This window comes from Galeopterus variegatus, unplaced genomic scaffold (assembly GCF_000696425.1).
Source record: "Galeopterus variegatus unplaced genomic scaffold, G_variegatus-3.0.2 Scaffold1560, whole genome shotgun sequence".
NCBI lineage: Eukaryota > Metazoa > Chordata > Mammalia > Dermoptera > Cynocephalidae > Galeopterus > Galeopterus variegatus.
The window spans coordinates 210030-224462 of NW_007727671.1; the positions used below are offsets into that span (position 1 = coordinate 210030).

The 14433-nt window shown below is 32.6% G+C and overlaps 1 protein-coding gene across 3 annotated transcripts in view; it reads left to right on the forward strand.

Annotated features, from left to right (window-relative positions):
• The window catches only part of ATG4C (autophagy related 4C, cysteine peptidase), a 73247-nt gene that overhangs the window by 6159 nt on the left and 52655 nt on the right, over positions 1 to 14433 (forward strand). For all 3 annotated transcript variants that reach the window (XM_008577671.1, XM_008577672.1, XM_008577673.1), the window contains exon 2: positions 10078 to 10219. In XM_008577671.1, the coding sequence (XP_008575893.1) occupies positions 10144 to 10219 (76 nt within the window). In that variant the 5' untranslated portion in view covers positions 10078 to 10143. The remainder of the gene's footprint in view (positions 1 to 10077; positions 10220 to 14433) is intronic.

Consider the following 14433-nt stretch of genomic DNA (forward strand, 5'->3'; position numbering starts at 1 on the left):
ATTTGTATGTTCTTGTTCTTTGCATTTGCAAAATGCTAGTTGTGACTATGTTTTACTCTGTGATATTATTCATTTGTTAATATTCTCATTGGAAAGGGGAAAAATATTTCTCTTAATAGTTATAACGCTTTTTATTTCTATTATGAGAAATAGACATGTTCAGCCTTGTGTTATGGTTGGTTATAAATGTCTTGCTTATTAATGTAAGGTTATACATTATAATTATAGAATGTAAGGTAATGAGGTCAAGATCTGGGTTGCATGGCTCATTGTATCTTTTTTAGTGCCTTGCAGGAGTAACCACTCAAATACTTGATGAATAAATGTGATATTTTGTGTTTAAATGGCATGTAGTTATTTGCCTCAGTAATATGGATGCACCTTTTTCTTGGCAAGAGTAGCTTATGCAATGGGACTTGGAAAAGATCTTATCCATATTTACTTGTTACAAACCTCAAAATTACCATGTCTCAAACTGAATTTCCCATCTTCACTTTAGCATTCTCCACTTGGGTTCCCTGTTTCTGTTAATGGAACTACTATTCTCCGAGACATCAGACCCGGAATCTTAGAGTCACTTTTTTAGTCTCCTCTCTAGTTATGTGGACATATACACATTCATACGTTTGGATGATGTTGCTAGTTCTACCATCTAAACTTATTCTTGTATCTCTTCATTTCTAATCTCCTTACTATTACCCTGATTGAGGTTCTCACTACCACTTATGTACAGTTTTCTGACTAGTTGAAGGTATTTGGGATATTTAATGTGGAAAAGAGAGGATTGGGGTAGGGAGGGGATTTAGAGGATATGTCTTTAAATATCGAATAGTCTGTCAAATGGAAGAAGGATTAGTTTCTGAGGGCACAACCAGGACCAGTTAGTGAAAATAATAGGGAGACAGAATTTTGGTTCCATATCTATCTAGCAGATGTAGGTGTTTAAAATTAGCAGGTGCCATATAGTTACTATGGATACTCTAGAACAGTTATGTTGGTAGAGAATAAACAGTTTAAAACATTATCAGGCTTTTAAACTAATAGTTGAGTTTTCAGCTTAGTACAATGCACATTAAGTACTGAGCTTCCTGTTCTAGAATTGTTCAGTCAAAGGCTGAGAGTCAGCAGTTGGCAAGGATGTTGTAAAGGAGATTGTATTACTATATGGGTGGTTAAATCCAATTAGCAATTAGGGATTAGTGAGTCTGAACCAGAGAGCGGATCAGTTTCCTCTGGATGAAAGTGATTTTTTTTCTCTTTTTAAATATACACATTTTCTTTCACTACTCCTCTCCACACAAGTTGGTTAGGAGAGATTACCGATAGATTGAAGTATATTGTGTGGAACACTGGTCAAGAACTATGGTTAATATTAATACTTACTAGATGCTTTGTAAATTCCCTTTCAATCCTGAGATTCTGACATCCTTCAATTCTTGCAGGGATTAATTTTGTTAAGTGGTTTTACCCAGTGTTACCTCTTTTATGTAGACTGCATATTTAACAGCTTGGAAAAATGCGTTTTAAAGTATGGAAGCTCCAAATATTTGTAGTTACCTTGGGCTCATCAGAGGTTACTAAAAACCTGATATAATTAACATTTATTTATCAAACTGTGGTAAATAATGTGTTCTTCTTAGAGATAAGATCAAGGCTTAAGATAAGGTTGTCTAATCCTTATTGTGGTCTTCAAGTAAATGATTGTCATTTAGGCTTCTTATATTTCATGTAGGTTGGTTGTGATGATGACTTTGCACAGTTTGTGAACATGTAATATGCAGTGCTGCACAAGCAAAGGTTTTTGCCACAAGTCATATGTGAGTAACTTGATAGAAGTCATGTGAGAGGGTAAATGTGTCTTTTTAATACTTAGTTTCTTCCATATATATTTTATCTTTTAGATTTAAGAGAAGTATGCATGACTGTTACATTTTATTTAAACCATCATTAAAAGTAGCTGTACATTGATTTAGTATTTTTAACTGGAGGATGTGATCCTGAGTCCTAAGAATGTATAAATGATGTATCTTTGTGGCAAAACTATCTTACTGGTCTCTTTGCTATCAGCCCTTTTTTGCTTATTTTATTTTATTTTTTTGGTTTAACATTTTTTTTATTCCACAAAGGGTTAGACAATGTATGTCATTGGTATAAACCTGTGATATTCCTGTTTAATTTGGAAATTTCTCTCCCACAACACTCCTTCACCTCTGACTCCCATGTTTTTATCCTAAGGGCTGCAGAATTCTTGACTGTATGGTTTGGTCATGTGATTTTGGAAAGGTGTTAAATGCTGTATCTAAAATTTTTGTCTCTCCTAAATTAGATTTATTTCCTGACTTCCCTAATTTTGTTAACTGTTTCATAATTTTCCTAGTCACCTGGTGGCTGAAGATGAAGATTTCATTACCATCTTCCTTGTCACCTTGTTCGCCAGTAGATTCCAAGCTCTGTGGTTTCTATCTCTAAATGACAAGCATTTACCATTTTCTTTCAGTTCTGTTGTTACTAGTCTACTTCTGCATATGATTTATAATTTATTTAGTAAATATTTTCTACATGTCAAAACCGTTCTAAACACAGCACATAAAACTGTGAACAAGTGAGACATAAGTCTTTGTCTTCTTGGAGCTTACATTCTACTAGAGGAAGCAGAAAATAAAGAAGATAAAATAAAATTTTAGTTCTGCCACCCAACATCTCATATCCCTCTTCACTGTTTTATTATTCCTGTTAGCACTTGTTATTGCTCTTTTAAAAGCCAGTTTCTGAATGTGCCTATCCTGCCTTTATCATGTTGCTCTTTTTTTTTTCTGAATCTTTTTTCTTTATCCCTTATTGCCATCTACCTTGTATAACTGTTAGCTCTGAAAGGGGACAATTAATATAAATATTACCTTTGCTTTCCCGTTCTTCATATTTGCCACTGGGTGTTTTTTGTTGTTGTTTGTCTGTTTGTTTTTTTAAAGTATGCTAGCTTCTTAGGCATCTTTTCAAGATTTATAAACTGAATGTTTTTTAGAGTATGGGTTCAGTACATGAAGTACATGAAGGTGGAAGATTGGCAGGTATAGGTAAAGAGAAGGAATAGAAATGCATACAATAATTGATGTTTTTGTAAACAGAGAGCTGAGATGGAAAGAAGAAATGAGAGCAAAGATGATAGATAGCCTAATATATTGAGAGACCTTCAAGATCAGATAAGGGATTGATATTTGTTACTAAAAATGCAAGCAGCTAGGAAAGATTATAGTAGATGAAAAACTTAGACCAGAATTCACAGTTCATTTTACTTGATGGTATAGCTAAAAGCACATCAAAAATCTGAATCAATATCTATATTTCATCTTGCTGCAGAATACCATTTAAGGAAGATGCCCAAGCACATGCAAATCCCAGAAGCCTTTACTGTTTTTATCCAGTATACTGTGTGACAGAGATGTGTTCTGTAGAATCAGTCCCTAAAGTTGTCAGGAGCTTTTACTTGGCTTTAAATCCTTAGTGGATAAAACAGTCTGTTGCCAGATGGGCTACCTGCATTTCAAGGACATTGATTTGAGTACCCTTTACATTTATCAGTTTATAATTTATCGACTATCATGATGCATGGTAGAAGAGTGACTCTAAAAATGACATCTAGGTCTCAATCGATAATTTTCATATCAAGTATTGTAGTTCTGCTCTCCAAAAGAATTCTGCTTAGTCTTCACTTTTCTTTTCGTATCATTAACAGTAAAATTTAGGAATAAACCTTATCTGGTAGCTTTATCTTTATTTACTGAGATGGGATAAAATAGAGTTTTCTCCTCTTTTGTGCTATTCTAATTAAAAATGAATTTGTCAGAATGTAAACAATGAATAGAAATATGGAGATGGCGTAGGACAAGATTCACTAATGCATACATTAGTGAATGTCTTCTTGAAAAAAGATTCTGTAATTTCTCTTTTAAGTTTTAAGAAATAAATCATAAATGCCCTCTAAAAGGTAATTTGGAAATTATGAAGAATGTTATTTTGATGCTCTTTCAGACTGAGGCTCTGATGATACCACATACGATAAACAAGAATTTTGGCGTGTCAATTTGATCACTGGGGCCATCAAACCCGGCATTTTAAGTACTAGAGAGATTGAAATATACAGGATAATGGTTAAATCATCACTTCACTTTATGCTTTGTACACAGATGAATTTTAATTTGTTTTTTATTTTTTTAAGAATGAGGGAAGCTTTTGGAAAGGAAGTTTGTGGTTGAGGATAGTTTGAAATTTTACAATGAGACTATTACTCTTAAAGTTCATGTGGTTTCCTCCTTTGTGTTTTTTTGCTCATTTGCAGTTAAACTAAAAGTACTGTTTGTCATACTTTTCCTTGGCTTATCTCACACAAATACTAAGAAAATATTTTAATAGACTAAATTGGCTGAAGTATTAATTTATTCTTTTTCCTCTTCCCAAATTTCACCACACTATTTTAAGAAGAAACAAAAATTGTAACAAGGCGTATCCTCCAAGTCATTTTATTTAGCCAAAGCTGCCCTGGGGAATTGAATTGAGGAAGTTAAGTTTTCACATGACTAAATAGCTGAATCTTATGTCTTTAAGAACTGTAAGAATAGAGTTCTTTATCTTAAAAAGGAAAAAAATTAAAATGTCTCAGCATTTTAATTTTATCTATCAGCTGTTTAGAAATTTTGTTATATGATGTCTTCTCTGTAGATTTTAGTCCAGCAGTTTCGTTGTATGGTTGGAATTTAACATAACCTGGATATATTTATCATTTTGTGTATGGTAATCTCCCATTATCCACGGTTTTGCTTTCTGTGGTTTCAGTTACCTGTGGTCAACTGTGGTCCAAAAATATTAACATACAATAAGATATTTGGAGAGAGACCACCTGCACATAACTTTTGTTACAGTATATTGTTAAAATTGTTCTATTTTATTATTAGTTATTGTTGTTAATCTCTTATTGTGCTTAATTTATGAAGTAAACTTTATCGTAGGTATGTATGTATAGGAAAAAACATAGAGGTCTTGGAAGTATCCCCTGCAGATAAGGGGTATTACTGTATGAGTATTACATTTTTTATTTGAGCAATTTATTTTTGAATAATTTTGCCATTATTTTAAAAGAGGCTCAGTGTGAACAATTTAAATAATAAAGAAAAGTGTGAAGAAGAAAGTCAAAATAGAGGTTTCATTTCTTAGAGATTTCTACTTTTAATATTATGGGCTTCTAGACATTGTTTTATGCATATATGTACAGGTGTGGGCAATATGTATATATATATATATATAATATTTACTTTGTACATGCATAAATCACATTCATGATATTCCCCGTTTTTTCCCCTTACTCTATGCGCTGATATCTTCTTATGGTGATAAATACAGATCTGTATGATCACAATATGTATAAGCCATAAATTAGTCAACAACAGATAGCTTTATTTCTGTTATGTGCCGATTGTGCTAGGTAGGAGGATATAGCACTGAATAATACATATTCTCTGCCCTCAAGGAGTTTGTTATTTGGGAAATAATTATTTAAAATGTTTTCTTCCTCAGGTTTGCCAATTTTATCTCTTGTGATGAAGAAAATAGATGAAATTCCTTTAATGTGCCTTTCTTTGATCAAGTAAGGTTGAAAAATATTTTCATATGTTTGTTGGCCTTTTTTTTTCTCCAATTGCCGGCACTTTTTTCCATTTGGGTATTTTTTTCCTTATTGATTTATGAGACCTTTTTGTTTAGGAACATTAATCCACTATATATGTAATAGGTATTGAATTTTTTCTTAATTGATGGATTGTAACTCAACCTTGTTCATGGTGTTTTCTTCCTCTACAAAGTTTTCATTTTTATATAGTTACATTTTTCTTTCTGATTTCTGGTTTTGCATACCATGCTTAGAGAGGCCTTTTCTACCCAGAATTGTTTTAAAAATTTTAATGTATGTTTCTTTGAAATATGCACGTTTGACTTGTGTTTGCATTTGCATTTAAATCTTTGATTGATCTAGAATTCATAGTGTGTGAAGTAGTTGTCCTCTTGTTTTATTTTTTAAACTCACTAACTCACTAGCTTTTTATTACATTTATTACACTATTTATTAAATTAGCCGTATTTTCTCACTGATGTGAACTATCATATCAGGTACTAAATTCTCAAATATGCTGGAGTTTATTTCTGTACTCTCTATTATGTTTAATTCAGTGTCATCCTGTGCTAATTAGAAAAATAATTTTAAGCAGTAGTAAACTTTAATTACTGTAGTTTTATAATGTGTTTTAATATGCAGTAAGTCAAATCTCCTTATTAGGAATTTTTGGTTATTTATAAAGTGTCTCAATTTATATTACTTTCCAATATGGTTCAAAAGATCATCTTTCAAAATCATCTCTGATTGCTCTGGAGTTAAGACTTAAAAAATGGCCATTTAAATTTTTGTTAGAGAAATAAAGTTGGTTTCAATCTTTATGGAAGAATGGAATTCAATTTTAGTCATACAAAAAGTATACTGACTTGTTAAACTAGCAACAGCTCGTCTTTAGTTTGACCTTATGATAATGATTTTATTATTCTCATCTATTTTATATAACAATGACAATAAAAGTATTCTTATAGAATAGTTAAGGATATCTTCCAAAAACATTTCAAATGTTTCGAGTTTGAAGGTAAAGTTATGCTGAGCAAGTAGTCTAAGAAGCAGGAGTTTTGACTAACATAACAGTAAAAGAACAATGCAGCGATTTATTCCGGTCTAAGTTTCTTGCGGCCACGATATTTGTCTCATTAATTTCTGTGTCTATCACAGCATCTTACCTTGCTTATTTATTTAGGAGTCATTATCTACAGTACAGACTTTTCCCCTACAAAATGTCTAATTGCTCACTATCTTCATTTTTCCCCCATCAATTTTAAGGCATCTTCACTTCCACATTCTTGCTGAGGACTATCCAGAATGTTCCTAGTGGCTGGTGTTGGGAACTGTCTGAATCAAAGTCCTTCTTGTGGGGTATTTTCTTTCAGACTTAGGAAGAAAATACATGCATTTAAATTCTCATTTAAAATTTTTGAATTTAGAAGATTTAAGGTTGGTGGCTTTTTTAAAAAAACTTTTTAGATTCTAAGAATAATATATGTTCTTTGTATAAGATTTGGAAGATTGAGCAATCATAAAAATAACCACACACAGAGAAACTATTGTTAATGTTTTAGTGTTCTTTCTAACCCCCCTTGCCCTTACCTCTGCCCATGTTTTATAATACATAAAGTTTTAGATTCTTTGTAGTGTTTCCCCATTTTCACAAATTCTTTGGAGACATTTTTTTTTAAAATTTTAATTTTTATTTTGTCAATATACAATGTAGTTAGTTATTGTGTCCCATCACCAAAACCTCCCTCCCTCCTCCCTCTTCCCCCCCTTACCGGTCAGAAAAAACAAAAACAAACAAAAAAAGTAATAAATTCATTGGTATTTAGTATGTTCACAAGGTTGTGTAGCCAGTATCTGTTGTTGTTGCTGTTTGTTTGTTTTTGTGTGTGTGTGAGTGTGTGTGTGTGTGTGTGTGTGTGTGTGTATGAATGTGTGTGAATTGATTCATTCACCTTTAGCTCCCCTTTGGAGACATTTTTAATGGATATATAATCCATCATGTGGATGCACTATATATAATTAACACATTTTATAAACTCTTTTCCTTCTTGCTTTTCCAGATTTTGCTGAATTATGTATGTAGTTTTTTTGAGGAAAATTTTTCTTTTATTCCAGTTGTCAGTTAAAAAAAATTCTAATTCTGGTGAGAGTACTGCTAGTAATATACCTATATTTCATTAATTTATCAGTCCACTGATTCATTTAATAAATATTTTTGAGAACTAATTATGTGTCAGGCAGAATTTAAGGACACTCAATTTACAATCTGGTGTAGAAGAGAGGTAAGAAACAAGTAATTACAATACAGTAAAATCAGTGTTATAATAGGACCCCATTAGAGCTAAGATGAGGGTACCTGTCTTGGTTTGAGGTTTAGGGAGGGTAGTTAGGAAAACCTTACCCATCTTACCAGAGGAGGTGAACATAAGCTGGGTCTTGGGACTCATGATAGTAAGGTAGTCAAACAGTGAAGGTGAGCAGGAAGGCATTCGAGGCCGAGGGAATAGCACATGCAAAGGCATGGAGGTTTCAGATAGCATATCAAGTTCAGGATGCTTTAATATTAATATTAAAAATGGCTTCAACGTATAGTGCTTGTGAGGGAGCAGCAAGAGAGGAAGCTGAGTAAGTGGGCAGAGGTTATTTCATGAAGGGCCTTAAATATCATCCTTACCAGGCACTGTGCCTTTTTGGGAGGCACAAACATAAAGAAGGACAAAGTCCTTGGGGAATGTGTTTATAGCTTTAATTCTCATTTATGCATTAGCAGTTCTCAAATTAGTATCCTTAGCCCAGACCTTTCCTTGGAGCCCCAGATTTGTATGTCTAACTGCCTCATTGCCATTTCTAGAATATATATATAGAATGTAAGATCTATGAGAGCAAGTATTTCATTGCATTTGTTCCCTGCTGTATCTGCAGTACCTAGAAGAGTGTCTGGCAGTAATTTGTCAAATGATTAAATAAGTGAATGATTCTGTACTCGTATCTCTCAGAGACATCTAAGACGCCACATATCTGAAATCAACTTCATGATCTTCCTCTAACCTGCCCCTCTCCTAATGCTCCCCATTTCAATGATTGTCACCATCTGTTTAGTTCCATAAGACAGAAGTCTGGGTATATCTTTTTGACATATCCCTGTTTCTCCTCACCTTCTGTATCCATTGTATCACTAATACTTACTGAATTTTTGACATGTTTCTCATATGTCTATTTCTTTCCATTTCTACTGCTGTAGTCTAAGCTACTATCATCTCTCTCTTAGTTTTATACAATAGTAGTAAACTCTTACTATCTGCTCTTGTCCCTTTTCAATCTATTCTCCATGTTACTATTGGACTAATACAAACAAAAAAAACCCCAGACCTACATAATCTGATTTCTGTTATTCCTGTTTGAAACCATTTGCTCTTAGGATAAAGAACACAATTCCTAACTTGGTCCACAAGGCCCTGTGTGCTCTGGCTTCTAACTCTGTAGCCTGATCTTGTACCACTTTTTTGGACTTTATATGCTCCTGTCACATTCACTTTTTTAGTTCTTTTGATAGACCATGCTTTCTCCTGCCTCAGAACTATAATGTATAATTAGTAGTTTTTAATAGATATTATTAAATGGAATGTCTATTGTTAGAGAAATGAATGTATCAGTATTTTTGAGTAGATATTTATAAACTTAAAAGGATAGTGTTCTGTGTAGCATTCTTTTCTTGAAAAGTAAACTGTGAATTATTGCAAATAAGCTCACGCATTTTCATTTATAATTTGTTCTTCTTTCAGATTATATCACACATCTCAATTTTCCCTCAAGTCAGTTGTAAAACAGACTTATGAGATATATTTCTTCTTATTTTAAAATAAGATAACATTTTCTGTTGTAAATTTAAGCCATTCTGTTTTTTAAAAAATGTTGTGGTGTTGAGATAGGAAGAAAATGCCTTAATTTAAAAACAAAAGAGAACAATTAGACTTTGTATGAAAGTAGTGACTTCATCAATATGAGTAGAATCCTCCATTCTGAAGATAGTCAATGTTTTTTATGAGATTTCAAATCACCTTCTCTCATTACAAATTTTGGATATTCTCACAAGCACCAAAGCTGAGCTGTGTTACTAAATTGATTTATTGTGTTAAATTGTGAGCAATTGAGGGAGATTATTGCTTGGTTTTATGTGATAATTTTGTTATATATTTGGTATTAAATGTTTTTTGTAATTAAAATATTTATAGAATATCTTATTCTATAAGATTTCTGTAAAATGAGAATTTGCTTTTCTGTTTCTGTCTGTACAATGAGAAATTCGTGTGTTCATTTCCAGTTCAAATTGTATTCAATCACTTAAGTAATTGTAGCAGATATGGCACCATATAATATATACTGATTACTTATTTTTCCTTAAATTTTTTTTCTTTAAGTCAGTGCAAAAGATTAAACTTCAGAAGAATGCAATCAAGTGATGGCTTTTTCTTTAGAATTTGAATATGGAGGCCACAGGAACAGATGAAGTTGACAAGCTAAAAACTAAATTTGTATCTGCTTGGAACAACATGAAATACAGTAAGTATCATGATTTAAAAATTATCTAAATCCCCCCCCAAAATTGAAGATATGTATGTATCTTCTTTATTAAGTCACTGACAGTGATTTGAACATAAAGGAAATATTTTGCTTTGAAAGAAATATTTCTGTAAGAAATGCAGTTAAGAATATCTCTTGAAGAAAGAGCTTAGAAACTCAAGCATTTTATGTGGTTTCCCCTCTTTTTTTAAAAGTTGGTGAGTATATCGATATTCTAATGGCTTGTGTACCTTTTTTTAACATTCCAAAGCAGGTAGAATTTATTCACGTGATGATAATATGATACCTCAGTTCTTCAGATTCTGTTTCAAGGAGCCTTCCAGCCAGGAAGTAAGCAAGGTAGACTTCTGATCACAAAAAACAAACAGTGTAAAGTTGTTGCACTGATACTTCTGACTTTTCTCCTAGATGTGTCCTTATACCCTTAATTTTGACCTAAATTACTCTTGGTTTGCAAACAGATCTAAGAAGGATTATTTGGAGATTTTTGAAACCCACCTAAGATGAGGAATACTCAGGCAGAACCATTTTAAATAGGAAAAAGTTCATATCCATAAAATAGGAATGATAACAGAATTCAGTGAAACCCCTTGGTAATGCAAATTCAGGTAAAACACAATTGGCAATTGGCTCCTGGTCCACTGCAAGTTATGGCCAGCTAGCTATGTATACAGCTATAACTTAGCAACAATGTGACATTGCATTTTGAAAATTATGAACATTAATTTTTAAAAAACTGAAATGTAATTCAAATACTGCAAAATGCACCATTTAAAAATGTACAGTTGAAAATTTTCATTTATCCGTTAAAAAAAGTAATAAACGGGCCGGCCCCGTGGCTCACTCAGGAGAGTGCGGCCCTGGTAGCACCAAGGCTGCAGGTTCGGATCCTGTATACGGATGGCTGGTGCACTCACTGGCTGAGTGTGGTGCAGACCACACCATGCCAAGGGTTGCGATCCCCTTACCGGTCAGAAAAAACAAAAACAAACAAAAAAAGTAATAAATTCATTGGTATTTAGTATGTTCACAAGGTTGTGTAGCCAGTATCACTAATTCCAGAATGTTTTCATCTCTCTGAAAAAGCAACCTCGTATCCATTAGCAGTTACTCCTTATTGCCCCTCTTCCTGCATCTCCAGGAAACTACCTATCTACTTTTTGTCTATATGGATTTGACTTTTCTGGATATTTCACATGAATATGATCATACAGCTTTTGGCCTTTTGTGTTTGACTGCTGTCATTTAGCATAATGTTTCAGTGTTCACCCATGTTGTGGCGGGTATGTATTAGAGTACTTCATTCCTTTATATGGTTGAATAATATTTCATTGTGTGGCTATACCACATTTTGTTTACCGTTTATCAGTTTATAGATATTTTTGTTGTTTCTACTTTTTCTATTATCAATAATGCTGCTATGAACGTTTGTGTACAAGTTTTTATGTGAATATGTTTTTAATTCTCTTGGGTCTATACCTATTAATGGCATTGCTGAGTTATAAGTTAACTCTTAAGTTTAACTTTTTGAGGAACTGCCAAACTGTTTTCCAATGTGGCTGCACCGTTTGATATTCCCACAAGCAGTCTTTGAAGATTTGAATTTCTCCATATCGTCATTAACACTTATTATTATCATCTTTTATTAAAACCATTCTAGTAAGTTTGAAGTGGTATTGCAATGTGATTTTAATTAGCATTTCTCTGATTACTGATGTTGAGCATCTTTTTATGATGTTACTGGCTATTTTTATATCTTTGGAGAAATGTCTGTTCAGATCCTTTGCCCATTTTGTAATTGGGCTATTTGCCTTTTTATTGTTAAGCTGTAAGAGTTCCTACATTTCTAGATACAAATCCTTAGCAAGTATATGATTTGCAAATTTTTTTCTTCCATTATTATGGAGTTGCAAATGTTGTCTTTTCACATTCCACCCCCTTATTCAAAGGAGAGTAAGAATGGAAGTCTTTTCACTTTCTTGATAGTGTGTATTAAAGCACACAACTTTTTAATTTTGGTGTTCAGTTTGTCTATTTTTTTTTTTTTTTGGTTGCTTGTGGTTTTGATATTATAACAAACTGTTGCCTAAATCAAGAATATGAAAATTTATACTCATGTTATCTTTAATGATTTTTATTGTTTTAGCTCTTATGTTTAAGTCTTTCATCCATTTTGAGTTATCTTTTGCATATGGTATGAGGTAGGGGTACAACTTCATTCTTTTATATGTGGCTATTTAGTTGTCCCAGCATCATTTGTTGAAAAGACTATTATTTCTTCATTGAATAGTCTTGACACCTTTGTCTAAAATTAATTGACTATAGATATTTCTGGACTCTCAGTTCTCTTCCATTTATCTATATGTATATCTTTATGCCAGTACCACTCTGTTATGATTACAGTAGCATTACAGTGAAATTTGAAATTGGAAAGTCTGAGTCTTTTGACTTTGTTCTTTTTCAAGATTGTTTTGGTTATTCTGGATCCCTTGCATTTTCATATGAATTTTATGATTATTTTGCCAGTTTCTGCAAGAAAATCAGCTGGGATTTTAATAGGGATTTCATTGAATCTGTAGATCAATTGGGGGATGTATTGCCATCTGAAGAATATTAAGTCTTCCAATATGTAAATATAGATGTCTTTCCACTTGTGTAGATCTTTTAAAATTTCTTTCAATGTTGTTTTGTAGTTTTTAGTTTATAAGTCTTGTACTCATTTGTTAAAGTAGTAATCTCTACTTTTTTCTCTGTGATGCTATTATATGGTGAATTGTTATCTTAATTTTATTTTGGATTTTTCATGCTGGTATATAGAAGTACAATTGGTTTTTATAATTTGATCTTGTATCCTGTAACCTGGATGTTCTCCTTTATGAGTTCCAATAGTTTTTTGTGGATTCCTTAGGATTTTGTGTATGTAAGATCATGTCATCTGTAATTAGAGATTTGTGTTCTTGTTAAGTCATTCAAAATTTGATGAATAGGTTATGTGATGAAGATTTCATTTATAAGGTCTGAAAATTGTTATACAGGTACTCGATAACACATTTTCAGTAGTATCCTAGGAATTGTTATTTAATATATACATGTATATAGCTCTGTATTTAGATATTTAAGTGGGCATAGTAAAATTATGGTAATCTCAGATCTCTGAAGAACACATTGTTCAGTGTACCTAAGTGTTCTAGATAGCTTTAAGTTATAGAGTAGTGTTTTAGTTTGATTTTTATTGGTGAAAATCCTTCTAGAATGTTTTATATATTTTCCTTTCTTAGAGTTTGTGTAGTATTGGCAATATAGGAAGGACTAATATTGATTGAGCACCCATTATGTGCTAGGCTTTATAGTAGATACTTTCTGTATCTTCTCATTTCAATGTCATATCTCTCTGAGATAAGTATGGACATTCTTTTTTCGTAAATTAGAAAACTGAGATAAAGTACCATATTCAAGGTTGCATATCTAGGTGAATGTTTAAACTGATTCACACCCAGCTTTCTTTTTTAAAATTTTTTTATTTTTTATTTAAAAAATTTTTTTTAAAAGAATGACCAGTAAGGGGATTTTAACCCTTGACTTGGTGTTGTCAGCACCATGCTCACCCAGTGAGCCAACCGGCCATCCCTATATGGGATCTGAACCCATGGCTTTAGTGTTATAAGCACCACACTCTCCCGAGTGAGCCATGGGCCAGCCCACACACCCAGCTTTCTTAGTCTTGTTATTCTCTAACTACAGTGTACATAATTTAGGATTATTTTTATCAAGGTAAGTATTTTGTAATGATGATGATGGAGCTAGAAATGGCAAAGCACTTAACATATCAAGGCATTGGACTTTACTTTTTTGAAAAAGTTTTTCATTTTTGCTTTCTTATTTTCCCTTTATTTGCATGAGTTTATGATGTGTATAAACTTGACTTCCTCTTTAAAAAGTTAATAAGTAAATGATCTTTCCTCTGGGTGTTTCTGATCCTCCAGAAAATCACTATGATCTTTATTATTTCTATACTCTTTGTCTTATTAATATCTTTTTAAGCCTTATTTGTGATTTTCAAGTTGCCAATTTAATGGACTATAGGTTTTTCTGGTAGGATTCTATTTGTGGTTGCTAATCTCCAAAGATGGCCCTCAGTGAACCAAACCTTGTATTGTCCTTTCTGTCATTGAATCTGGGCTGGTCTGTGTTTC